Here is a 27,513-nt window from a genome sequence, read left to right on the forward strand (position 1 = left end):
GTTATTAAGAACTACAGAGAGAACTTCCAGAAATCTCATTTTTTCTTTCTCCAAAATAAGTCTTCAGATTTGTACCAACTCACTACCCTCTTTATTTATTTTAGCTGTGAGTTGAGGAGATCAATTTTATTTTTTAATGGAAAGTCAAACTGTAATAAGAGTATTTCTAGCATACCTTCCCGTGAAAATACTGTTAGGCTCTCTGTAAAGGTAAAAATAGTCTGGAGCTATGCAGTAGCTTCTGAATGCTCCTTAGTAAAGGGAGCAGAACTGCATCAATTGCATCTAGTTGGTGGCTAGTGAAAGGCTGGTGCATCACATAGTAGCACTATGGTAGAAGCTTTGGCAACTTCTAGAAATATTCAATATGGAGCATTCCCACTTCAGAGGCAGTGATACAAATCTACTCTAGGTAGTGCAAAATCTCCCAACCCTGCAGATTTTACAGTGATCTGAGTAAAGAGTCACTGGTCTCAGTCACCCTCATGAGCATATGTCCTCAACTGCTTGAATCAGTCATTTTGTTGGCAGTCTCAGCTGAGAAGCCAAGTGATGTTAGAAAACATGAGAATTTAGGACTTGGACACAAAACTTTAGGTCCCAGTGGGAATCATATATACCCAACTAAGACGGAGCAAGTAGTAGGGAGGTGATCTCTTCTTTCTGGCATCGCTACACATCACTTTCCTTTGGCTAACAGTCTGCTTTTAGAAACTCCTGCCCTTCTAGGGAATTTAGAGGCAGAAATTTTAATGCTGCTTCTTCCTGTTGGTTTGATTCTTTGCCATGTCTTGCCTGCTTCTCGCTCATTCTTTCTTTTCTTGCTTATACTTTCTTCTGCCTCAAAGGCAGCTTAGGGGTCTTCCTGTTCCTGAAGATCTTTCCCCTTTGTGTAAGCTGAATGAATGCTCATAAACTAAAATGCTCTTCATATTCTCTCTATCTGTGCCTGTACCTATGCCTGGCTGAAACTGCTCTTCTGTACACAAAGGGTTAGAGATAGCAAAGCCACTGGACCAAATGCAGCAACTACATTTAAACATCATTAGGCCAAGAAGCCTCTTAGAGATGTGGCTGGGAACCAGAACCCAGGAGCAGCCCACTGGGATACTCGCCTCCGAATCTTACATGCTGCCTCTGTCCCAGCAAGTGCAGTCAGATGCTGGCTTGTGAACTGTACTTACTCCAAAGAGTCAGGCCCTGAGATGAAGGGTGTGAACCACTGTGATGTTACCTGTGCTGTGTCTGCTTATGATTAGGAAGGACTCCATTCAGCTTCTGTCACGAGCCCTAAAAGCTATTTTGGTGAAAAAAGCCAAGTGTCAGGGAAGAAAGGGATCCTGGAATGGAGGACTTTGGTGCTGGTAGGGAATGAATCAGCCCTCCTGCACAGGGTGAGGAAGGTAAAGATTATACTGCTGGCCCAGTTTAAGTTAGGGCAGACTCTCTCTGGGAGTCACTCTGGCAGAGCAGACTAGACTGAAAAAGTACCTTACAGAGGAGGCACTAGCAGCTGATGGGGTTTGCTCCCTTCCGTGAGAACATTCACAAGCAACAGGAGACGGAGGAGTCGCTCTCAGCGGGGAGCATGGCACAGCAGACAGTTTTCCCCACACAGCCACAGCTGTCTGGTGGCTCCCTTTTGCCCACCAGCTGTTGGAGGGAAGCATCAGGGAGAGAAGCCCAGCTCATCCGCCGCTGCTGCTGCAAGGGGGTTTGTGTCGCTAGCGCAGACCCCTCTGCTGCATTCCTCGTCTCTCTCAAACGCCCAGTGTGCTCTGTGGCTCTGTGCTTTCCCGAGCTGCGTGGGTAAAACCTTTTCTCTGTCGCGCACTTTGTGCTCATCTTGGACGTCGTTGCTGTCTGAAACGTTTCCTCTGTGGGCGTCAGTGTGTGTCGGTCGCCGTGTTTGCAAGCGTCTGGTGGGGGGCAGGAGGCCCGCGGCTAACAGCACCTACTGTTGTATTGCAGGCGCCAGGTTGAGTGGGAGCCTGCCAGCAATTTGATTGAAGGGGTTTGTTTGACACTTCAGAGGCAGCCAATCATATCCTTCCTGCCTCACCTTAGGTCTCTGATCAATGTGTGTGTCAATCTGGTGAGTAGCCGAGCGGCCACGCCGTGAACCTTTGCTAAACCCCCCCTCTGCTGTTGACTTCTTTGGACTGAAGATGACAGTTCATTCCCATTCCTGTTCCCCTTACTCCTCGCAAGGGGACTTCGCAAGTGACACTAGAGATAGCAAGGTTCATTTTTGAAGTGGTGCATGGGGAGATACAGTGACCGGTAGCAGTGGTCAAGCGATTTATTTCCATTGCTTCCCACGCACCACTTTGAAGATCCACCTTTGCCAGACTGAGCTGAGAGTTGAGGGCTGCAAGTTGGAGAGTGGGGTGGTGGAGACTGCAGACACCTGGTAGAGACGGGGAGAGGGTGGCAGTGGGGATACCTACCATCTCCAGTGAGGAAGGACCCTGATGGCTCCCTCAGAGGCCAGCAGGTGTTGGCTAGTTAGAAGGGTTTACATGGGTGGATTCACTCCACTGTTTGCAATGTCCCTGGCTTGATCTAGTACAGGTTTGCACTGTACAATGTTCAGATCCCACTCTTAGCAGAACTTACACTCCTAGGTGTGTTACAACAGAGAGAGGACACAGACAGAGCCAGTCTGGTCATTCAGTGATAGACTGCAGTGTTTCTGCCGCTGTTACGCTGAGGGCAAACCCTCATTTTGATAGCAGTTTAACTCCAGCCATTTGGACAAACGTGCATGCTTACATTCTTTGTGGGAAAAATACAAAAAAAAAGGGGGGGGGGGGGAGAAAGGCTGCAGTAGCATTTTTATTGTTACTGCATTTTAGAACATTTTCTTCTTAGAAAGTAAATGTTGTAACTTTTTCTAGCACTAACAGAAAACCTCCCAGGGTTCACCAGTGCTCTGAGGAGCTTTAAAACAATGGCTGTCAGTTAAAATGCAATATCAATTTTTGCCAGGCTCCTGTGCTTCAAGTCCATACAGCATTCATTCTTACAAGGGCAGGGACACTCCAGCCTGTCAGAGTCTGTAAGATTTCCATAGCTCTTTGGAGGCACTGCAAATCTGGGCCCTGACACTATTTAGGATTGCTGCATGGGGAGGTTGCTGCAGAGTTAGAATCAGAGAATGGTTTGGGTTGGAAGGGACCTTAAAGATCATCTAGTACCAACCCCCCTGCCCTGGGCAGGGACACCTTCCACTAGGCCAGGTCGCTCAAAGCCCCATCCAGCCTGGCCTTGAGCACTGCCAGGGAAGTGCTCAAATACAAGTTTAGAATGGACTCGCAGGTTGGCCAGCAGGCGTGGCAGAGTGAATCACCAGCCAGCTCTCCAACGGGCCTCCATTAAGAATTAATCTGTGCTCTAAAAATAGTGCAAAGCTCCGCAGTGCTGAAGTGCAGCCATCAGGCTTACATTCAGCTGGCTGGGAACATCAGGGAGAGCTACCAGGAAAAGATGCACTCTTACTGTTAAGAGTATTTTACCTTCAGCTGTCAGAACTATGGCAATTGTGAGCTGTGGGAGCACCCCTGACTGCTTGCTGTAGCATATGTAGACCAGTTGCATCACAAAGTCCAAAAAGAGATCAGCCAGGAAGGCGAGGGAATGTCTAAATGATAATCCATGGTATATGAAGGGCTTGCCTCTTCCCCTTCTAAATTGTGTTTTGGTTTTCCTGCAGAAAACTGGTTACTGCCTTTCTCCCCAGGCTGAATTTGGAAAAACAGAGTGCATTCATCTCACCTAAGCTTAGGCGTCTCCCAGGTAGCCTCTCCCTGTTCCCATCACCTAGATGTGTCCAGTCATTGAGAGAAACAGGCATACGCACGCCTGTGAAATAATTCTTCCTGAGGAGCACATCCGGAATGGCTTGAATAGCTCTCCCCTAGAAGTGCAATTTTCATGTGCTGATGTTTCAAGGAGTTCCAGACAACCAGGTCACATGCAGGTGACTCTGCTTCAGACAGCTGGGGTCGGGTGAGATGAGTCAGACTTAGAGCACCTAAGTACAGACTGTGTTTGAGAGGAATCTGAACATTGTACAAAACCCGGCTTGGGTCAGACTTAGGACATTATTTTTCAAGTAGATCAGCAAGAGAAGGGAAAAGATAACCAGTTTCAATGCAGACTTTTTGCTTTGGTGACATATTTTTATTTGTTACAGTCATTACATGGCATATCCTCCAACTCTAACTGTTCCACCGGTCCAGTGCTGGTCATTCAGGGCTGGTACTGGGTACATTTATAAATGTACCAGGTTACCTGTGCACTCCTCCCATCCTTGCTGGTTCCCTCTTCTCCCCTCCCTTTCCCTGCTAGAACTCCTCCTCACTGGCCCCAGCTCCCACAAGGACCACTGAGGGGGCTGGTTCTCCTAGATCCACCTCAACTCAGTGCTCAATGGAAGGCACCTCCATTTCACTGATGTTGGAGGATATGGCATGGATGAAACCGTCAGTAGTCAGTTGTGGTGATGTGCTCTGTTTGTATTGCAGGTGATGGGAGTGGTAGGACCCTCCAGTGTGGCTGACGGATTACCCCTTCTTCATCTCAGCCCTTATCTCTCGCCACCTCTGCCCTTCAGCACAGCTGTTGTCCGGCTTGTAGCATTGCAGATACAGGTGTGTCTGCCCCGGCCTGTGGCCACGCCTGTTATCGCTTCTGGTTGAGACACCAACTCATCGGTGCTCTGTTTTCTTTCTGCAAAAGCTGGGCAAAAACTGTGGAAAACACACCAAAAATGAAAGAGAAGCAACATGTAAATTCTCCCTTCTTTTTGAAGGCTTGAACTGAGCTCAAATTCACCTGTTGGGGCCAAGTCCACAGCAAGCATCCATCAGCTTAACACTGCCATTGAAGTCCAGGGAGTTCTGCTGATTGATGCTGTTTTAGGCTCTGACAAGCACGTTAGGATTCTCTGCAGGATCTAAGGAGTTAGCATAAGTCTCCTGCCACAGGGAGATGGGCCCTGGCTTGAGTCATGTCCATGCCACCCTACTACCTCTTCCTGTGGGATTGTGTGTGCAACAGAGTGGAGTTTGTGCTCTTCTGCTCTTCCCTAAGCCGATCACACGGTATGCCAGCTCAAAAAGCAGAGCAACTTGGCTTTTCAGCTGCTGACTCAATAACATCCTTGTTGTCCAGAATGAAAAAAAAAAAACAACCCATCCTGGACTTCTTGGAGAATTTCATCGCTTCCTTTCTCATAGCAGTGCCATAACTATTACAGAGTCTTTCTGCTTCCATATCCCTTTCCTTCCCTATTGGCAGGAAATCAGACAGAATGGTGACAAAAGAAGGGACAAATTTCCTAATCCTGCCCCAATTTGCATTTTTAAATATGCATTGGCACATCCAGTTGAATACTTCAGGTATTTCTGAGCAGGAGGGCAGCTTGGGAAGGAAGACTTAGAGGAACCAAAACACATGAGTAGTCATAATTCCTAGTACTTCCAGCAGGATATGAAACAGAATTACTTCAGACCCCATCACAAAACATCTTCTCCTGGAATTTCTCAGCCCAGGTCTACAAGCATGAGGGGTTGCAAGGTTCAGTTGCATTTCACAGCTAAATCTGTAGCAACTGGGAAGTTGTAAATGTACAGAGGTTCTAGTGACTGTCATTTGTATTACCTCCTCTAAAGAAGATGAAACCTTTCAATTCAGTCTTGACTGTGTGTCAAGAAGTAACATGCATGTGTTTTATTTTTCAGGAATTTGTTCTTTGCAATAGGGAGGATGATTGGGCAGCACAAAGAGAGGTAGAACAAAAAATGTGTTCAGGAATAACCTCCATGTTCAGACAGCAGAATATTTAGCTTATGTAATTTGTGCAATTTCCTCTGTTCCTTTTTTTATTCCACTTAGTCTGGGTCAGATCCTGTTGCTGTTCACAGCAGTGCAGAGTTTAGGACTAATGCTCAGCCGACTCCTGTGGGATACATCTGATTTTGTTAACGTTATCTATGAGTTAGGAATCTGGGCTTCTTGCCTCTTGGCTACGACAAGAGCAGGTGACACTTAACATTACTCTGTGAATTCCTTTTACTCCTGACTAAGTGGTCTCAGGGCTTCTAATTCAATCAGGTCATCAGTCCTGGTGGTGTACTGTGTAAACAGGGTGCTCGGGGGATCGTCATTCCCTGCAGTAACTTGTGTGCATGATCTGCTGATGAAATCATTTAATCCTTTCTTATTATTACTGCACAGGCTTTGAAAGAAGATTTTCCCCTAAGCCATGTCGTCTCCCCATTCACCAATCAGGAAAGAAGGGAAGGAATGCTTTTAAACCTACTGATTCCATTTGTGCTCACAGTAGGATCTGGAAGCAAAGGTCTGACTAATTTAACAAAAAGAATTTTTCTTCCCCTTCTCTGACAACTGATGTTTGCACTTTCCCTGCTCTCTGTTGATTTTTTGTTTTTATTCTTTAATTTGGTTTTCTGTCACTGGCAGTGTGTCAGCTAAGTGCCCTTTGAGTCCGAGACTGAAAAGACCCCTACTGGGAGAAGTTGTTGTTGTTGTTATTTCTTCTCTTTGTTTCAGCTGTGCCATGGTTCTTGAGTCAGGTATTACACAGATGTGCTCCTTCTTTTGAAACCGGAGTGCAGGACAGGACAAATCTGTTGGAGGGGAGAAGGGGAGCAGAGGTCACAGAAATTGTGTGCCCCTGTGGATCTGCCCAATCCATGCCACTTGTCTGGCACAAGTCCTGCTCCTTGCTTTCTTCTGTAGAGGGTGATCACTGCTAAATTCCTAAACAAAAGCAAAGAGTAAAGGAAGAGGGGAATGTCAAAAGGAAATGAGATTGTAAGACCACTGAACGGAATATTTCTTTGTGCTGTGTAGCTCTGTGTTCGTGTGTGCTTGTGTTGGTGCTAAAATAAACTTTGCCTTTGCTTGCAGGAGGAGAAGCAGCATAACAAGGTGTGGGGGACAGAGTTTTGGCTTAGGGGACATTTGAAATTGCACCCCATTTTGGAACTGAACAGGGTCTGGATCTTTTGGGTGTCTTTTATGGAATGTAGCCTGATCTTTCTCTCTCTCTCCCCTCCCAATGCATCTCAGACAGCCCCTGGCTGGAGCAGCCTGAGGTCCTGCTGCTGCTCCAGACCGTTATCAATATCCTCCTGCCACCTCGTATCATCAGCACTTCCCGCAGCAAGAATTTTATGCTGGAGAGCTCCCCTGCCCATTGCTCCACCCCAGGGGACGCGGGGAAGGACCTGCGGCGGGAAGGGCTTGCAGAGTCCACCAGCCAGGCTGCCTACCTGGGTGAGTGATGGCTTCTGCTGACCACTGGGAAGAGATAGAGATAAAATGGAGCGTTCAAGACTGTAGATAACACCAGGCAGATCTGAGCTCTTTAGAGCTGCTTTATGTCTTGTCCTGAGCAAGGGGCCAGGCCAGAACGTGAAGCGTGTATCTCTGGAATGTATTGCAACGTGAGTGGTGTCTGCACTGCAGCTGGAGGAGATGGCAGCACAGGCAGAAGTCGCTCAGTTTTCATACTGCCAGGATATAGCAGTGAAGCCACAAAAGGCAAGTCAGGCTGCCTGTCAGCCCCTAACATCACAGCTTTGCTGGCCCTTGGCTAGCTAGGGTGAACTGTGATACGGTCTGTCTGCCTGCTGGCCCTGCGCACACACAGTCCTCACTGACTGGTGCTCCCTCTGCTCGCTGTATGCTGCCACAAGGCACTACTGTATTTTCTCACATATGACCCACAGGTGAGAGGAAAGAAAAAAATTTCAAATTGGAGGTGCAGCAGCACTGCAGATAACCTGGGCTAAATGTGGAGAGTTTTGTCTCAAAGCTCTCACTCCTGCAAACAGCTTCTCTGTTGCTGATTTTGTGAGGGCATTTATCCGAAGACTTATATTCAGGTCTTTGTTAGCGCACATCTGAGGTATGGGGTAATGCCAGTGGAAAAATGGCAATGCACCACTGATTTGGCCCCCCACCCCAACAGACCTGCATATAGATGTGTGATGGCTGAGATGTCTTGGCCATCCCATCAAGAAAGATGGAGTAGTCAACCTTCCCCCCAAAATTCCCAGGCCTCCCTGTTTCTTCCAGACCAGGGGAGTGTGGAAAGGGGCAGATTCCTTGTTGTCCTGTGAGCTAACTGTTGGTGACAGCCCACTTTAATATAGGGCATTGTTTTGAACCTCACCGCTGTTCATCCCCATTTGTAATGCAGTCCTCTTGTGAATTACGACTCTGGCTTACTGGACTGTATTTTTGTTTAGATTACAGTTTGGCTGTGACTCATGCAGTTGCACTGCTAGAAAGGTTCTTTTCATTACCCCATAAATAACCTGGAGGTACTGAGCTCACAGGGCGACTCTTTGTGTGGATATGCTCGATCAAGGTTTTTGAGGTTGTCTTTATTCCACCCCTGAACTGCTTTCAAAATATCTGAATTCCAGGATGACAAAAGAACTCTGCAGGGAGGGAGAGAGGATGTTAGAGCAAGAAAATACAGAGGAATTTAGGTGTGAAGTAGGAAAATGTCTCTGGAAACAGGATTCTCAGTCCTGATCCTGAGGTATTTATTGTAAGAAGGTTACCTTCCTTCCCTGATGTGTTTGGAGACTGATAGAAGGGACAGTTGTGACTCCGAGGGGTGTGGGTGTGCATGTGCACGTGCACGTGCGTGCATGCATGCCTGTGTAGGTTTGCACCCACTGTGGCCCCCCGTTCCTCTCTCAGTGCTTGCAAGGGACACTGCTGATGTCTCTGACTGCTGTTTGCTGGTGTGTGTTCCCCTGTAGCCCTGAAGGTGATCCTTGTTTGCTTTGAACGCCAACTGGACAGCCAGTGGTACTGGCTGAGCCTGCAAGTCAAGGAGATGGCACTGCGGAAAGTGGGAGGGCTGGCCCTGTGGGATTTCCTCGACTTTATCGTACGAACACGGATCCCTATCTTTGTGCTCCTTCGGCCCTTCATCCAGTGCAAGGTAATGCTTGCTTTGGCTCCTGACAGATCACTCCCTGAAGGCAAGATATCCTTTATTCCCCTGCTGAGAACAGAGGAACAGCACTTCTGGAAGAACTGTGTGTTTTTTATGTAGGGAGTGACTTTTCAGAGGACAGTAGGCCTGAGAACCCTTTGAAACAAAATCACAGGGCTTTTTCCTAGACAACACTAAAGAGTATGCCTGCTTACCAGGTAGACTAGCACCTGGTACTCCACCTTCTTTAGCCTACCGACTCTCACCACTTGGACAGAGTAAATCATCTCGGAGGAAGGAGCTGTCTCATGTCTGAGGGCAGAGCTTAGTATAAGGAAACCCTCATCCCCGTGTAGCAGTGTCAGTGAAGCTTTGATATCTGTTCAGTCAAATAAAAGTTGTCCCTGAAAGACAGGTGGAAACCTCATAGCTGGAGTCAAAGCTTCATGCTGACAAAGAGGACAGTCTGCTGTCTGCAGGCTTGTGCTGGTCTGGAGACCAGTCCCAGCTCCCAGGGCATCATTTCCCTGCAACGCTAACGTTTCCCAATTTTGCAGCTGCTGGCCCAGCCGGCTGAAAACCACGAAGAGCTGACTGCCCGACAGCACATTGCCGACCAGCTGGAGAGACGCTTCATACCGCGCCCGCTCTGCAAGAGTTCCCTCATTGCCGAATTCAATAACGAGCTGAAGATCCTGAAGGAAGCGGTGCACAGCGGGTCTGGTAAGGAGGAGAGGGGAGATCCAAGGGCCCTCAGCACATTGTGGCCAGCTGGCTCGCCTGTAAATTAACTTGTGAGGCAGACCTGCCCAGTGCCTAGGAGGGGACAGGGTAATCCAGCCACACCCCGACAGCCTGACCCTGGATCAGGCTCTGTGCCCAGCCAAGCCTTGCCACTGGACAGCCAACAGAAGTCCAGTTTAGTTTCAAATGCACCTTGTTGTGCCCGTTTTTTCCCTCTGAGTCTGAGTCCCATTTCCCAGCCGGCTTGTGCAGCCCCAGCCCACAACGCAGCAAGCCACTCCGACATCTCTGTAAATCTGAAGCTGCTTGTGCAGGAACGACTGCTGTTTGTCAGCAGCAGATCTGTTTCCTCCTTTCTCATTTGTCATACTGGGTTCCTTATGTTTAACTCTGGCATTTTACATGGGCATCCTTTTCTGTGTTCTACACCTGCCAGCAGCCTCTGGGAGGAAGAAAGCTTTTACGACATGTTCTTCCCATCTCACCACCTTGACCGTTGCATACGGGAGCTGCATTGCTCTCTACGTGCGTCCTTCCAAAGATGTTTCCTTGGAGACAAACACAGTGGTAGTTTTGCTGAACACTGTCTTGTATCCATTCTTAAACCCGTTCCTCTACAGTCTTAGAAACCAGGCTGTGAGACTGGTCTCTTTTTAACTTTTCTCTACTGAGAGGTCCAGATCAGCATCTTCAAGCTGATGATGTACTGAATGCTCTCCTGCATGAGGGGACACGTCTGTAAGTCGCCCTTGCTGCCACGAGATGGCAGCCACTGCTTACACACAGCAAGAGATTTTATGTGCTTTGTTGTCAAGAAAAGAAAACAAACTCAAAAGAAAATACCTCAGCCTTTTTTCCTTGGTAATAATTTGCCTTGTTCCTGAATGTTGAAGCTGATCTGGAAAATATGGCACTAAGGTTGAGGGAGAAAACCAGCAGCATAAGAAAATCAGACAGAGATTTTGGAGAGATGAGATGAGCCAGGGCACATGTGTGTCTTTTATCACCTCTGCCAACCCCCGCCCCGCTAGCCTGGGCAGAATCAGGACCTTGACGATACAGGTATGCTTGGCTGATTATTGATTTCCAGCGCCAGCACTGACTTGGGTCTGGTTTTCCCACTCTTGCACAGCTTACCAAGGGAAGACATCTGTCAGCACCGTGGGCACCTCCACCTCCGCTTACCGCCTGAGCCTGGCCACCATGTCCCGCTCCAACACCGGCACTGGCACAGTCTGGGAGCAGGACAGCGAGCCTTCCCAGCAGGCCTCGCAGGACACGCTGAGCCGCACAGATGAGGAGGATGAAGAAAGTACGTGGCAACTCATTTGAGCTAAGCCCCCAACATTGAAGATGTTTTCTTGATGCCCCAGGGGATGGCTGGGAGGGGAAGACAGTTGCCCCTGTCCTCGTGTGAACAAAAGGCCCATAGGGGCATGAGCTGAGAAACTGGTGTGGTTGCTGCACAGTTCATGGTGTAAAAGCTTGGGTCGTTACAGACCTCCTTATTCCCTCCTGGGCTCTGGTAAGGAAAAGGGAAGGGCATGGCCAGACTTCTAGTGTTTGAGACCTGGGCTGATGTGCAATCCTCCCAGTGCTGACAAGGCATTTGGCAATCGGTCCTCTCTTTGACCTTCACTGTGACAGTAGGCAGGGGCTGTGGCTGACTCTGTAGTTAGGATCCTGTTCCTGCAGGATCTTAGTACTTCCTGCTCATCCCTTCTGGCTAGATGTTCTGACGTGGAGTATGTTATCCTTGTGCTGCATGGGATCCAGCTGTGGCTCTCTGCAGGGTGGAATGTCTGTGTGCTTGTGTCACTCGATTAACAAAGAGGAAATCAAGCCTTAAACCTACTGACAACAAAAGCTTGATCTCCCTTTTGGGCAGCTGGCAGGTTCGGAGGCTGCCAGGCTTTCTGGTGCCAGTTCAGAAGGAATGGGATAGTGAATCTTTCGGGGATTTCTTTGCAATGACCTGAATGTTGCTTTGTCATTTCAGCTGAGTTTGATGTTGTTCTTGGAATTTTGCCTTCTCTGTGCTTCTGAGCTGTCCATCTCCTTCTGAGTTCTCCATCACTGAAAGCCAGGGTAGAAAACTGCTCATATGCCATCAGGCTTGGGCTTCCCACTACTTTAGCAAGGATATTGTCTTCTGGCGCTGCAGCGGCTGGTTACCTCACTGCATGAAACTCAGGCACTTCACTTCTGTATTTGAGGACTACTGACTATTCCCCAAAGACATGAAACAAAAGGGCTGAAAAACAGGCTTTAAAAAAGGGCCTGTGCAGTTATGGCCAAATTACCTTTTGGGAAAGAATAGGCAGGCTGAAGCTTTCCAGGCTCAGCCCAACTTTATTTTAGCTGGGTTCATCACTGAACATTGCACAACCCACCCAGTACTGTACCGCTGATACATTGCTCAGATACTCACCGTGGCAAATTCTGGTTTCAGCCTCAGATGAATTATGAGCCACTGTGTGGAACGATGAGTGCTATCTTCCTATTTGCTTGTGGCAGTATTACTTCAGCCCTGCCTTGGCTTAATGCTGCCATAAAATATTTCAGGATGTCAACACTGGAAAATGTCAAAAAGAAAAGAGAAAATTGCAGAAAACTTCCCCTTTGTTTTATTTGTTTTAGTTTTTTTTTTTTTTTTTTTTGTAATTAGAAGTTGTGGTAAAAACCACAACAGAGTCATTTCTTTCCAGGTACTTTATATAATTATAAACAGCACTGAGAATTTCAAGCAGTCCTGATCACAATCCAACTGTCTCTATAATTCAGTTGGAGTATGATGTATTAAACTCAATTTATCCCATTTTTTTGGTGACGTTTTAAAATGCATGTCCCAAAGGGTGTCAGTTCTGCATTTTGCTGTTATGGATTTTATCTTTTGCAACAGTGCTTTGCTATATCGTAGCAGCTTTTTATTTCACACTAGGAAAATGTCCAGTTACAACTTTTATGCCAGAAAACACTGTATATTAACAAACAATTTATTAATCACAGGACTTAAGGCCTAGTGGAAGCTGAATTCCCCAAATATGTTTTCCTGAGAGCCATATAAGCTGAAAGCATACATAAATCCCTGCCCCATGTGTGCTGGGTTCCTCATCCTGCAGGGTTTTACACAGATGTCTTTCTGAACTGTGACTGTAAAATCTAATGGAAGTATTCAAATTTGCAGGCTGGAGGTCTTGGTAAGTAAATGCTGGGTGCACCTTTGGCATCCTCTTCACCCCAACAACTGTAAATACGTTGGGGTGGTTGGGGTGGTTGTTTCTTCTCCTTTCCTGTTTGTTTCTTTCTTTCTAGATGACTCCTTGAGCATGCCCAGTGTGGTAAGTGAACAGGAAGCATACCTTATGGGTGCCATTGGGAGTAGGCGTTTCTCCAGCCATCTCTCCAGCGTGTCTGCACCTCAGGCTGAGGTGGGCATGTTACCCAGCCAAAGGTAACAACATGGGCTTTTACCTTTCCCATTATTACATTCATGAGAGCAGAAATGGCGCAGGTATCTCACGTGTACCTCAGAGATGTGGGATAGTAGAATCAGTGCCAGCACAGTGATGCTAAATTTATTCATGCTGACATAGTGTTGGACCAAGGGTGCAGGGTTGGAAATAATAATTTTCCAGGATGATCTGTGTTGCATAAGGTCCATAAGACAAGCTGTCTCTCATATAAACCTTTCTCTTAAACAGTTTCGGAAACCCTCAGCACTGTTATTTTCCTCTGATAGTACTGTGGATAGCAAAAGAAAACACATGATGTGGGGGTTATGCATTGAACCAGGGGACCATACACAAGCTGTGTAGGGAGTGGGGAAGAATCCTGAGAAGCTGGGAAAGGAGGCAGGGGCATCCTGTTTGATTTACTTCATTTTCTTCCAAGCAGTCTTTGTTTTTCCCACAACAGTAACTAGCTCATCACAGAAACTGAATGTCAGGTTCAAAGATGGGATTTAATACTGTGCAAAACCAGAAATATACTCATTGATAGAATTAACTTTGAATGCCTTACTCCTGATTAACATGGAGTACTGAGAAAGAGATTGGAATTTGGGAAATGTACATATTTAGAAGATGCAGAGAGAAGGTTTGCATTTAAATGTGATTTTTGTTTTCTAAGTAAGCAATGTTTGTTGTTTTATTTATCTGCAAGATAGCTATCCAAGGATATCTGACAGTGGCCAGATTAATTTATGTTATTTCCTTTCAACCTTTAAAGAATAAATTCTGCATTATCTCTTGACCAGCCTTGGAAAATCAAACAACATTGTTCCCTCCCTAGTCTTGCTTGGAATTAAAGAAATAACCTTGATACATGAAGGAAAACTAACAGCTGTGGTACATACCAGCAGGGATAGGAGAAGTTATTTACAATAGAGAAGTTACACAGATTTTATCTGGGAGTTTACACAAAAGGGCTTACAGGAATCCATTTGACTTTTGAACTCAATTGATTCAGTCCCTTTGTTTCTTGAAAAATTAATATGCAAGACTGCATTTTCCCCAATCTTTCACCACCATCTTCAATGCATAAACTTCATAAGAGTCACAGTTGACTGGTAGCAATGTTTGCTTTGTGCAATCCCGAGTCATGGTGATGCTGAGAAAAAAAGACTTTAATTACAACAGACCTTTGCTCTCTACTTTAAGTACATGGTATACCAGGAGAATCACTTTTCATCTGTGCAGGGGAAGTACAAGCTCAGCAAGGTAATCATAGCCCACAACATTGTGCCCTTTTTAGTTATGGATGGCCTCTGGGCTATCAACTGCCTCACAAATGTAAACTAATTAATGTTAAGTAATATTATTATTGCTTTCGTGCTGGTAACCCAGCAGACTGCTTGCTTTCTTTCATGTTTTTCCTGTGGGCTGAAAAGACTGCTCCTGCCTGAATGGCTGAAGTGTAGACGAGCAATGTGATTGTGTACTTGTTTGCCAGGATCCATGCCAGCTGTTTACTTACAGTTTCATTGCACTAGGAGACCTTGTTTTCCAGCTGTTTGTCCTTAGAGTTGTACAGGAGAGTGGTCTATAGCTCACGGGAGACAGATTAGCCCTCCCTCAGGAAGAACTGGCTCACGGGGAAAGGGGAAAGAAAAAAGCTTTCCATGAAGCTGGAAGTAAATAGAACTGTAATAAAAGAAAATACTGCAGGAAAACAGCTTTGAAAACAGTTTCCTGCCCTTATTTCCTGTGGAAACACATCCTACCAAACTTCTCTGCTCCCTGATGCTCAGCAGAGATGTAGAAGTCTCCATGCAGTGTAAACTCCCTCTAAAGACTGCTCCTGTTATCAGATGTTCTTTCAGCTCCTCTGAGTCATATATGTGCTGTTGAGCGTGCGAGACCAACTAATGTTACCGTCCTTTTTTTTTCTTTTTTTTTATTCCGTTTATATTTTTTCCCTTGAAAACAGAGACAATCGCATGCTTTTTTGCATTTTCTTTCCCTAAATTCTTAATCTCCCTGCCCCTCCTGCAGTGAACCTAATGTCCTCGATGACTCCCCGAGCCTGGCCACTGAGGGCAGCCTCTCTAGGTACAGTGTGAACACTACCTGTCTGTCAGTGTGTGTGCTGGGAAACGAGCCGTTTCCAATCTCCTCTGTCTCTTCCCTTCACCTTTTGTCGCTCTTTCCATCTCTGTCTCTTGTGGCTCATTGATATTCAGGCCTGCAAGTCAAAGGTGTAGCAACCCACCTTCAGTTTTCAGCTTTGATTGCCAATAACTTTGAGGAGGCAAAGGGGAAAGAAAAAGATGTAGCAAGTGGAATGGCGGTCTGACTGGCTGGCCTTGGAGTTTTCCCCTTGTTTAGCAATTGCTTGAAAGGCATGAGAGAGATTATCCAGGAGGCATTAGCTGTAGCCTGTTACAAGCATTAGTCTGGAGGCTTATATAAAAGAGACATCTGTTTTTCCATTCATCTCACAATGCTGTCGCCACAAAAGACTTAATAACGATATCAAGCTGTGTTCTTTAACATTCATTAATAAAACTAATTATGATAACTCCTGTAGAAAATAGTTCTCTGTTGGATGCTTTACAGTAATTTTCCTTATTTTTTACAAAGTGTTTCTAGTTCTCAAATGACACCTAGAAAGCTTGCAGGTGAACGCCGTTAATACATATTTAAAATTGCCCTGTCAGTGCCAGGGCTCAGGTCTTGCTGTTCCCCATTAGCCGCGGACAGGGCAGTTTGTGTGCAAACACTTACGGCCGTGCCTGTCAGCTGGGTCAGGAGTGAGCTTAGAAGGGAGGTCTGCACCTTTAACAGCCAGCTCAGTCGCGTTAATCATCCTTACTGTCCTGCTGCTGTGCTTGCACCTCTCAAACCATCCTTGCAAGGTTGCAGAGCTGTTGTTAGTCCCAAGAGCATCTCTCTTTCTTTCCAGAAGAACACAGCCCCTTACGTTGGCAACACGGAGGGTAACATGCTATTTCATTACTTTACCACACCAGCTGAAGATGTGGATACGCTGAGAGGCATTTGTGTGAATGGGTTTTTTTTTGTTAGCTTGGTTTTAGATGTGAGTAGTGGCTTTTCGGGGTGGAGTCAGGCTGCTTTGTTCGTTTGTTCATTCTTCTTAGCTGAGAAATGGAGAGTTCATAATTGGTGGTGTCACTGAGATCATCCCATGATTCATGGTGTCCTTTGTGTGCGTGAATCCTGCTTTGGCAGATTGGTCTCTAATTGGTGCCACTGTAGGGGTGGCATTAGGAAAAGACATCAACTTGTTGGCAGAGGCAGGAATATCGTTATCTGGTTTTGTGAGAAAGCAAAATGGATTGCATGGTCATCTGAGCATGTTTTGGGGCCTAAAGAGAACAGAAGTCATTCAAGCGAAGAAGTTAAGTCCATCCCTTAGGTAGAGCTAAAAACTAACTACTATTGGATGACAAAGGAGAAGGTCCGTATCTGAGTTAAAGCCCTAATGACCTGATGCCAGGTTACATCAGTGTTGAATTTGAAATGTTTTGATGTTCTTAAGTGGAGGGAGTAATGCCTAGTAACTGTGCTGAGGCTGAGGAATACGAGACAGCTAAGTCATAAGTCAACAAAGGAGTTCAAAGGCAATAATTCATTTTGAACCCTGAAATGTAATCAGCTGTACAGTGCGTTCCTACTAATTTCTGTTACACCCATTTTCGCTAGGGACCAGGACACTATCCTCCACCCTGCTCTATGGTACAGAGATTTCCTTAGGCAAAAAGGTTAACATGTACTTGGGAGTCAGTTCTGCTCAGGTTTATTATTCTTTTCAAGGAGCAGGCACTAACATCTGAAGGAGGGGCGAAGCCTTAGAAAGAATGAAGACAGGGAAATACTGCAAATTTTTACAAAAAGGCTAGGTTAGAGTTGTGTGAGGAAGAAAAGATGTTTCAACTGCATTGTTAGATGTGCAAATTGGATTCCTCCTTTAAAGGACAGAAGTAATAAAGCAGACGTTGTAGGAGCTTATTATGCTGTGAGGATCATAGGACAGAATTAATGTGTTTTTATATTAATCCAAAACATTAATTTTGAATAAAGCAGGCTTGAGTTTTTCTTACACAGCTTTGATTTCAGCTGGAGCACAATGATAACAGCTGTTTAGGATTGCCTTCTGAATTCAAAAGCCAATGTTTAGTCATAACTGACATAAAGAAATAAATCATATGGAGACTAGACCCTCATGGAAGGTAGGAGTTTTAAATAAATTCAATAAATCGTGAGACACACACACACAAGTTTGTTTCCATTTGTTCCACAGCAATTAGAGCCAGCCATGTAGAAAAGCAGGGAAGACAGGAAGGGGATAGCATTTAAGAGCTCAAGAATAAACAGATAGCATGGGGTACAGGGCTGAGGAGCGTATGTGTCCAGCATCGTGACTGGTTGTGGTTATCATCTGAGAGGAGAGGATATTTTCCCAAATCAGAAAGGAGGAAGAATGAGAAGTCACTGTAATGGAAATCTGTTGCACAAACACCTTTCCCTTTAATGTTTGTCATTATGCCTATCTATCTTAGCTTAATGGGGCCTAATAGGGAAAATCAGAGTGAATTCAGGGCAAGCATAGCAGATTTTAACACTAACTGGGCTAGGATGCGTCTGGGAACACAAGAGCTGGAGTTCATCTGCATTTTAACCCATTCTCCACTGGCCTTTGCCCACTAACCCCTCATTCAGATGTCCTGGGACACAAAGCGTGTATGTTCTACCATAATGGTGTGGCAAGCATGTACATCTTTTTAACAGACATTTAAACTCCTTGCTTCCTTTGTCTCTGTTTTGTTTTCTTCTTTTTTCTTTCTTTTTTTTTTTTTCTTTTTTTTTGGCTGCATGGTTTCTTGTAGTTCATGAACATCCCTTACCGTAATTGCGAGCCTGACAAAGTTTCTTTTAGCTCCCACTCCGTGACTGCACTGGCTGTCATTTCGTGTAGTGCTGGCAACGTGCTTCCACAAAGCTGGGCTGGTTTGATCTTTTGCTCACCTGTCTCTGCCCTGACTGTGTAATGGAAGTAACATTACTGTGAAGATAAAATCCCTAAAGAGATACTCAGAGAGTGACAGAGCATCTTTGTGATGGGCAGGAAAAACTTCTGGTTTGTTATTCCCAAATAAATCTGGTTATGTACTGCAGAAAAACCCTTCTTATCGATCACATTGCCACAGGAGGGAAATGTACGGTCAGCTGAAATGGCATTTGATTCAGTGTTTCAGTGTTCCTTGACTGGGTCCCACGGGCTGCCAGAAAAACGGTACACTGCTGGTCAGGTCTGGTACACACGGAGAGACGGAAAAGGAGGGCGGACAGGCTACACAGAGCCAACAGTCTGCCTGCCACACTAATTTTCCACGGAAACAGGATCAGTAGTGCTGCTCTTTGATGTGAAAAGAAACCCTCACAAACCCTTACGAAATGAAAGGTTATATCTGAAAATTCAGCCACTCATCTGAAATTTGTGGTCTTTATCTTTCTCTTCTTCCTTCCCTTCTTCAAAATTTGGGGATAGAAGGCAAAAAGCCAGCCACAGCAGGACCGTGTTGTGCGCAGGCAGCTCTGCAAAACTCGGCTGCTCTCAGATCCACCATTTGCCTGCAGTAGCTATCTGCAATTTCAGCTCGTCAGATCATCCCAAATTATACCAATTTGTGTAATGATTCAGTACTGGAAATAAACATCCGGCAGCTCACTAAACTCATTTCACTTATGGTATAAGTCAGGCTGAAAATCCCAGACTCTGGCAGGAAAACAAAGTCCAGCCTTTCTTTTGCTCACCTATTCTTTGTCTTCAGTGCACAGATGACTCTATGGGAATTGTTTTTTCCCTCTCTGTGCCCTCATGCGGTCCATGTACTCCTTTCAGCTAATAACTTTTTCAAAGAGTTACTAAGTTGCTAAGCATTACTGTTCCTTTATCAGAAATTGTAACAGTATTCTCAAAAGCCAGTCCAATAGAAAAATCTTTTTTTTCAAGATCTTCTCCAGCTAATTCCTACTTAATTCATATACTGGTAACTACTCTAAAGACTTCTTAAAATTCAGAGGAATAAGTTTTTATGCAATCCTAGAAACAGAAGATTATGAAAAGTCTACAAGCTGTAATTCCAGGCAGTGTGGATCACAAGTCTAAAGACTAATTTAAGCGCGGTCTCTTTGCATTAATAAGGAATTATATGTTGCTTCTGGACCTACCAGTCATATGTGCTGCAGCCATTGTCTGGGTCAAGAGCACAGTCCTACTAACAGGAAGGAACTTTGAGGACTCTGCTTATTCACAGGCGGGTGTTTGCATGGTGTTTAGGATGCTTTGTATGTAAATCATGTCAATACCCTACGTAAAAGCTGGAAAATACATTCCAGAGACTGGTGATCTCATTTGTCTGAGGGAAAAAAGGACTCAAATGTATCTTGTTTGTTCTGGCTTTAAGCTTGCAGAAGCTTTTCCTTTTTTTTCCAAACCACTGCAGCTGTGGTGAGATTGCTAAGGGCATGCCTAGGATTACTAGGCTGCAGTCAGACAATCAGAAGAGAAACAGCTTTAGGGTCTTAAGATGACTCTTTCCTTGAAGTTGCCCATTGTCTCCCCAGCAGAGCCGGCAGAAACACACACATGCAGTTTAGTGCACAGTCTGGCTTTAGTTTAAATTGATAGTGGAGGAAGGAATAGGACTTTCAGGTCAGGTAACCAGACTTTGACCCAAAGCAGACCAGGATGCTCTCCCGTTCTGTTCCCCCAAACCTTCTAAGGGCAATAACTTCTGCCACAGTGAAGAACGAGCTGTTCAGGTGACGGAATTTTTAAGTCTCTCCACAGACATCCTCCATGTCTTCTCTGACCACGTCCTTAGGTTTGTGTTCTTCCTCCGCTTCTGTAAGATAAACCTTCAGTCTGTTGGTGATACTGAGCTCCTCCAGGGAGAGATAAGGAAAACATCTAGAGAAAAGAATGTTGTTTTCCTTTAGATTAATGCAGGCCAAAGGCAAAAATGGATTGTAATACTGAATCTTCAACAATGCATTCCAGATATAGCTGGGAGCTGCTTAAACAGGACGTGTGGCTCAATGGATTCCAGTTTGTCCCAAATAAGCAGCTGCCTGATTTAAAAGAAGTCCATCTTAAATGTTAGTTGCTATTGTAACCATGTGTCTCTCAGACATAGTTCATTCGGCTCAAATGTTTTGTGACAGCTGTCTGCTAAACGACCAATTTTTAACTGTTTGGGGGAATGCAGTGCTATGATAAAAATGAGGGGGGTGGTATTTTAATATTAAGTAGATTAAATAGTCAGTGGGATGGTAGAATGAGATGGTATTTGGCCGAGTATGTTTTATTGCTAAAGAATCTTATACTGCGGATTTTCAAATATCTTGTGCCAAGATATTAAAAACTAAAAAGCTATGTTTATATATATATATAAAATTTATGTTTATATGTCTTTTTTGTTTGTTAGCCACAAAAAGACCGAAGGCTGCAAGTGTTGAGTGTGGGGCCTTGTTCACATAACTCATGCATCCATTATGTGAATGGATCCTTTGTCACTTTGTGTTTGTTTTTTGTTTGTTGACTTAAATTGAAATTGAAACCAGATGACAAAATTGTGATGAGGCTGTGGGCTCTATTTGGGAGGAAAAAAAAATAGCTTTTACAACATTGTCCTTGAAAAAGGAAAAGCCAACAAGGCGGCTTTTGAGCGAGGAAGCTGATATTCTTGCCTTTATTGATGTGGCAAAGGATGCAGAGAAGTGAGTGTTGCTCAGTGGGATGCATCAATCAATGACTGAAAACTGAAATTTGCAGTTATTTATATTTAGACGCTACCTGTGCGTGGCCAAGTCCTGAATGCCATGACTCCACCTCCCACCCTTTCCTAAGCCCCGGAAGCCACAACCCAACAGACACGTCCCCCCATCCTTCAAAGACAGTATTGCTCTTTGAAGTGACTGTGCCATTAGTGGTTGGTCTATTTATTTATTTATTTATTTTAGTCACAATTGCCAGGACACCTGCTAGTTCTACAGGGTGCCTCTGTGCTTGGCCTAACGCTGTCAACCTCTAACAGGGTGGCAAGCGTGCAGAGCGAGCCAGGACAGCAGAACCTTCTTCTGCAGCAGCCCCTGGGGCGGAAGAGAGGCCTACGGCAGGTGAGAACACGGGGAGCGGGCAAACCTTCTCTCCTTCGGTTTGAGTTTGTTTCTTTTTTCTTGCCTGTGTCTCTTTTGAAATGATTTGTGGATGTGACACCTACCTAATTTGTGATATGCTAGTGCAGTCAGTTGAGTTTGCAGAAACTGTAGTGCAAGACATAGCTGTGAGGCCTGACAAATCCCTAAGAGAGGAGGTGCACTTCGTTTTGAATTCCCCAAACTTTTCTTCTGCAGGCTTTTATTTATTTATTTATTTATTAAATTAAATGATGGTCACACAATCTGCATTGCATTGTATTCAGTATGGAAACTGAAAAGGCACAAACCCCAGAAGATCATGTATCTGCTAAAAGTAGAGTGAATGGACATCCAGAGGAATAGACGATGCTGATCTGTTCTCCTTACAGAGGAGAAGTTGTGTAATATGCGAATGTACGTCAGCCTAACTCTTTCTTTCAATGTTCAGCTTCGACGACCGCTGCTGTCACGTCAGAAAACTCAAACCGAACCTCGTAGCCGTCACGGACCTCGACTTTCAACCACGCGGCGGAGCATCCAGCCAAAACCAAAACCTAGCGGTAGGGCAGTGCGGCCTTTCCAGAACCAGCACTTCATATTTGAAAGTAGAATATACTATGTTGTTGTTTTAGCGTAAAGGAAAAGTTAGGATGTTTGAAGAGTAGGTGAGTTGTTTTTATTGTAGAAATAAGAGTTTGTGCACGGTTCAAGTTGGCAATACCTGGAAATTATTACCATCAATTTGCTCTTCGGCAGCCTATATTAAAGTAAGGTCCCAACAGTTTTATTCTTTTTTCCTAGTAAGCAGATATCCTGTCAGAAAATCACCCCCTAAGAACACTCCAGAGGTTTTCAAGGTGAAACTGGACACGGACAATGAATTACTGTGTCTCCTAGAGGTGTGGAGAATTTAGGGGCCAGGTGTCCTCCATTCAGGATGCCTTGTCCAAAACCTCCAGATGTACAAATCTTGAAGCTGCTAGTGAGAGTAGTGGAAAGAAGGAAATTTTCCCAACGTTTCCAAGGTTAGCAGTTCAGAGCTTTAAGTGCTGTATATGGAAATGAATATAGGACTGATCTGGTCTCACCACATCCATGCAGAACGTTCCCAGGAATCACCTCCCAAGCAGAGCAGGCGGCTTTATTCTGTACCATCTGAAGTGAGCAGTTACCTTTGGAGGAAACACCTGGAAGAGCAAAGGTTGCTTGCAAGCTTTCTGAGATTTTAACTACTCAGCCAGGACCGTGCTGGGGCAACAGCACCGCTGGGGATGTTTGAAACATAAAAGTTGACCCAAAATAATTAGGAGCAGGAGCAGGGATATCAAGCTGACTTTACATTGTGCTGGTTATTCCCAGATAGCAGACTTGGTCTCTGGCAGCAATGGGGAGCAACGGGCCGCCCTCTTTCTTTTCTCAGATTTCCTGCAAAACCTTGGGCAATTCCCTTAATATATTGCATTTCAGTTCTTCGTTTTTAGTTGAGGGCAGAAATCCCCAACTCACATGGGAATCCAAGTCAGTATATTCTTCTGGGATGGAAAGATGTTATGGGTGACATTTATCTCACCGAGCCGTGACAAAGACAGGTGGGGTGACTGTTCTTCAGGAGAGTCCTGACTCGTGCTCTGGCTTTAGAGGAAGCCTAGGGTAGATAGACTCCATTCAGGCGGCTTATAAAGGTGGAATGAATCATGAATCCTGTCCTGGTTGTAAAAACTCCAGGGATCCTCTCTCTTCTTGTGTTTTGCTTCACGTTTTAAGACTCAATTTTCTGGGCTTTGTACCCTTCAGCGGAGCAGAAGCGGTCCGTGACTTTCACTGAAGCCCAGCCTGAGGGAACAGCAGCCTCCCCAGGGGACCCCTCGGCTCCAGCGGCCCAGCAGCAGGGCTGCAGCCACAGCAGCCCCCAGGCGACCAGCAAGCAAGAAGCACCAAGTAAACCTGTGCTGACTTCCTCACCTGCCATTGTTGTAGCCGATCTCCATAGCCAGACCGCTGGCCAGGTAACGTCCGTGACGGTTTTATGTGCCAGTCTGCTGCAGGGCAAAGTTATAGGGAAATGCCTGAGGCACTACAGCACTATAACGAAAGCTCTGGTGGGTGAGTACAGACAGCAAACTCTCCCATGTGTCTTTTCTTCAGGCTGAGTTTGCTGTCCAACACCCTATTTTTATGAACCACTCCTTTCTAAATCTTTGCAATGATTCTTAATTTGCAAGTATATTTCCTGTACCTTTCCTTTCCATCTTCCTGTCACATATAGTAGTCCTTCCGGACCTGCTCACCGGTGCAAGTTTGCACCAACAGCTTGCTGGTCTTTACAGCTTGCTCTCTGAGAAATCCATCCTTAAGGAAGGATTCCTTCCAAACCTCAGGACTGTTTTAGCAAAAGCATCACATTTCAAAAGAAATGGCTTGTCCAACATTTTTCTGTGTTGGACACCACTGAGGACAGTGCAGGGACAATCACAGCACATCAGTGACACTGGATCACTTTTACATGCCCAGATAACTAGTGTCTTTTGGGGGTTACGTCCTTTGCCAGAACAAACAAAAGATATCCGTCTTGAAAATATACTTTAAAAAATGAAATGAGGAAGTGTTAACTACTGAATTCAGGCAACCTTTCTGATCATGGCTACAAATTTGATTCACTGGCAAAAATATATCATTGTTAGGGCAGAATTGTAGGGGTTTATAATCTGCAAGTGCCTGGCCCTTTATGGTAAAAAGTATTTCCCAGTGAGAAAATATTTTATAGATGTTCCCTTGGTTTTTTTCCCCCTCTCCCTCCTACCTTCTCTGAGCCTGACCACGGGCTCTCCTCACTTGCAGAGCGAGGCACTTCCAACGGAGAAGGAGAAGGAAAAAGAAGAGGGCTTGGAGTCCCGGCCAACCACAGCACAAAGCACCCCACCCGCACAGCTCTCTGACACCGAGGACTACGCTGGCCTTGAGACCACCAGCTTGCTGCAGCACGAGGACACTGTCCTTCACATCAGTGAGGACAATGGGATGGAGAACCCCTTGCTGGCTACTCACTTCAGCTTCACGCATGTGGAGCTTGGGGAGACCGATGTTGACCTGGATGAATCTCACGTTTAACTCTTGGGGAAGTGCAGTAGTAGGAGGAGGAAGAGAAAGTGTACCTTCTCCTTTGAGTTCCCTGGTAACTAGTAACTAATTAAAACAAAAGCACTTTATTATCTGAAAGCAGGAAATAGCTAACAGCCGGTTGCTGTAGACTGGCAAATTTCTGTTTGAGAAATCTATTTCAGTTCAGGGCGAGACCGCAGGAATAGAGAATTTTTACAAAATTCTCAGGGTAGGGGTGTGTGGGTAAACGTGTGGTCCATAAAACCTTGATCTGGCAGCCATGTACTGTGATGAGCAGCCTCACTGGGTAAGCGGGCTGTTGTACTGCATGAGACAGAGAAACCTCTTTTGAGATTGTGCCCAAGATTTATTTTTGTAGCGTTTTTGAGAGGAGAGCTATATAGTAGCTGAATCCAAGGCTCTTACACCTTGGTACTGACAGTGAAAACACTGGTAAAAGGTACCAATCTACAGCTTGATTTTCACGAGCATGGGACCATTGTTTCTAACTTGCAGAGCAATGATAAGCACCATGGAGCAATTAGACTTTTTTTTTTTGGCTCTGCAGACTTCAGTTGAGTCTGTTGGTTTCATTCCACTCTGTAAGATATTGCCCTTGTGCTACACAAATATTTGCTCTGTAAAACTAAATACAGTACATACCATAAGAAGGAATGCATGTGCTGCGCACAGATATAGCTGGGCAGGAGGTGAGTGGTCTGCAGATGGTGTAAACAGCCCATGCTCTCCTGCTTAAGTGTACTGAGCACTTCATCTCCACAGCTTAGAAAAAAAACCACCCAAGAAATCGCATCTGGAATGCGCGGACCTTCCGGTACCTAGCAACTGCTCCACTGATGCTGTCATATGTACTTAGATATAGGGATTTAAAGTAAATATTTATATATGGTATTTTCATGTTCCTATACGTAAAAATATAAATATATATGTACATTGTAAACAAAAGATGGATATTGCAAGGCAGAAACTTGATGAAAGAATCTATTTTTGGCATGTTGAGAATGTATTTAAAAAGGTTCCATTTTATGTAGGTAATGTTCCTGCCTGCAAGTCTTGCACAGATATACACGTAACATTTATATGTAGGTGGAGATCCCCATGAGGGATCAGCTGAAGTCACAGCCGCATTTCGGGCTGTGCTGCAGCATCATGGAGTTACACTGAGATGTGAATTTGGCCATTAGCTGCTTACAGGGAAACTGCAAAACAGCTGTGAAGCAAACCATGAGATCGTAAGCAATGCCCGAAGTTACCCTGTGCTTTGGGAGTCATATACTGCCTTTTTCAGCTTGTGTTAGAAGATCCAGAGTTCATAATCATGGCATTTTTGTGCAGACAAAAATGTTTTAGATCATCCTGAGAGCCTCTCAAATGTGCTAATTACCAGCTTGACTCCCGAGGCTTGTAATTTGGATGCATGTATCATAAAACAGCCTTACTGAGGAGACAGAACGATATCCTCCTATCTGTCTCCAAAGAAAGAACTGGCATCTCTCTTCAACAGCTCTGAAATTGCTGTTTAAGATACTGCCATGCAGTATCTAGTGCAGGATGCAGTTTCTACTGTTGTGTGGAAAATTAACCATATACCCAACAGCAGGTTTGAGCCCGCTGAAACCCATGGAGCCTTCGGGCTGTGCTGCCTGGTATTTGCCAAAGGCTCAAACTTGCCGGGAGCTGCGCACACCGCTCTGAGGAGGAAGCTCGCACATGTTAAACCTCTGAAGGTAGCAAAGCCATCCTTCTCCCAGTCTCGTGGGTGTTGAGCATGCTCTGCTACCACTGCATTTGTGAGAGACGGAGACGCTCGGCACCTTTTGGGAAAAGCAGGGCTGAAAAGGCAACTCTCTTTACAGTGCACCACCTATATCACCATATATACATAGGTGGTGCACTAATGCCACTTTAAAGCGTGCATGGCTTTGTAAGAGATGCTTGGGTGAAGATGGCAGTGTCTCAACATGCTGCTCAAAGTGCGTCCCGAAGGACAAACTGCTTACTCTGCTGACCAAAACATGTGTACCGCTGCTTACCTCCTCAGTGCGCTGGAGCCGGCACCAGCTACCTACGGGAGACTGCTTTGGATTAGCTCCTGGCTCGGAGGTCACTCAAAGAATTGCTAAATTCCAGATGCTAAGTTTTATTATAACAGTGACGCACAAATGAGAAAAAAAGCCACAGCTTCACTGTCAAACCCCAAGGTAGGCTGGGTTCCGGGCCGGTGGGTGGAGTTTTGGGTGTGAGCTCAGTGAACGGCTGCGACACAGCAAGTACAGGGTTCATGGTGCAGTTTATAGTGACCTTTTCTGCTGAAAATGAGAAGGCAGCATCTTCCTTAATAAAAAGGTGATGCCTCACCATGGTACCCCACTCTAGCGATGACAAAATAACTGTGATTTACTTCAGTTAATTCAGTATATGTGATAAATGTTTCCGTTCAGGTTTCCCACTGTCACTGGTGAATCTGCAGTAGTAAGCCATAGCAATGACTAAAATGCCTCTTTTTGATGTCTACCCTGCTAGCAATCGGTGCAGTTTATAAATGATGTAACCCGCAATTTCGTTTTATTCAGGTGGCCGGGCAGACGGCTTTGGTTTTGTGGGACGATTGTTGAGACAGGCAGCCCAGCCCGTCTGTGTTCTCTTTTACTTCTGTATCGGTTGCACTTAATGCTGTACTGATGGGGTGCATACGGTGTACTTTAGCTGGTTTTGTGCTTTCCTCCAGTATCTCTGTCTCAGAACTGGTGTTATTTCTGCTGTGCTGACAAACGATGCTGCTTAGATACTGTTAGAGGCCTTACGCGCGTGTCCTGTCCAGCCACCGCCCAGGCTGCACCAGTCCTGTCCGCCTGTCAGCCGGTCCCGCTGCCTCAGCATTTTATGCAAACGTTGTCCGCAGGACAAAATACAGATGAGTGACGGCAAAAGGACAGAGTTCTGTGGTTAACCCTCTTGCGCAACGCCGCGCCGCTCTCCCTCCCCTTGCCCGGC

General features: G+C 45.4%; 1 protein-coding gene across 4 annotated transcripts in view; it reads left to right on the forward strand.

Annotated features, from left to right (window-relative positions):
* The window catches only part of UNC80 (unc-80 subunit of NALCN channel complex), a 131,386-nt gene extending 103,930 nt beyond the window's left edge, over positions 1–27,456 (forward strand). For 3 of the 4 annotated variants that reach the window (XM_086751173.1, XM_086751175.1, XM_086751174.1), the window contains 13 exons: positions 1,972–2,095; positions 4,530–4,655; positions 6,244–6,367; positions 7,102–7,308; positions 8,811–8,995; positions 9,547–9,712; positions 10,866–11,045; positions 13,049–13,187; positions 15,229–15,285; positions 21,297–21,378; positions 21,848–21,959; positions 23,194–23,405; positions 24,238–27,456. In XM_086751173.1, coding sequence (XP_086607299.1) covers positions 1,972–2,095; positions 4,530–4,655; positions 6,244–6,367; positions 7,102–7,308; positions 8,811–8,995; positions 9,547–9,712; positions 10,866–11,045; positions 13,049–13,187; positions 15,229–15,285; positions 21,297–21,378; positions 21,848–21,959; positions 23,194–23,405; positions 24,238–24,507 — 1,984 coding nt within the window. In that variant the 3' untranslated portion in view covers positions 24,508–27,456. The remainder of the gene's footprint in view (positions 1–1,971; positions 2,096–4,529; positions 4,656–6,243; positions 6,368–7,101; positions 7,309–8,810; positions 8,996–9,546; positions 9,713–10,865; positions 11,046–13,048; positions 13,188–15,228; positions 15,286–21,296; positions 21,379–21,847; positions 21,960–23,193; positions 23,406–24,237) is intronic. The other variant, XM_086751176.1, reaches the window with a different exon arrangement.
* The last annotated feature ends 57 nt before the right edge of the window (positions 27,457–27,513 follow it).

Source organism: Chlamydotis macqueenii, chromosome 6, assembly GCF_036417535.1.
Source record: "Chlamydotis macqueenii isolate bChlMac1 chromosome 6, bChlMac1.mat, whole genome shotgun sequence".
NCBI lineage: Eukaryota > Metazoa > Chordata > Aves > Otidiformes > Otididae > Chlamydotis > Chlamydotis macqueenii.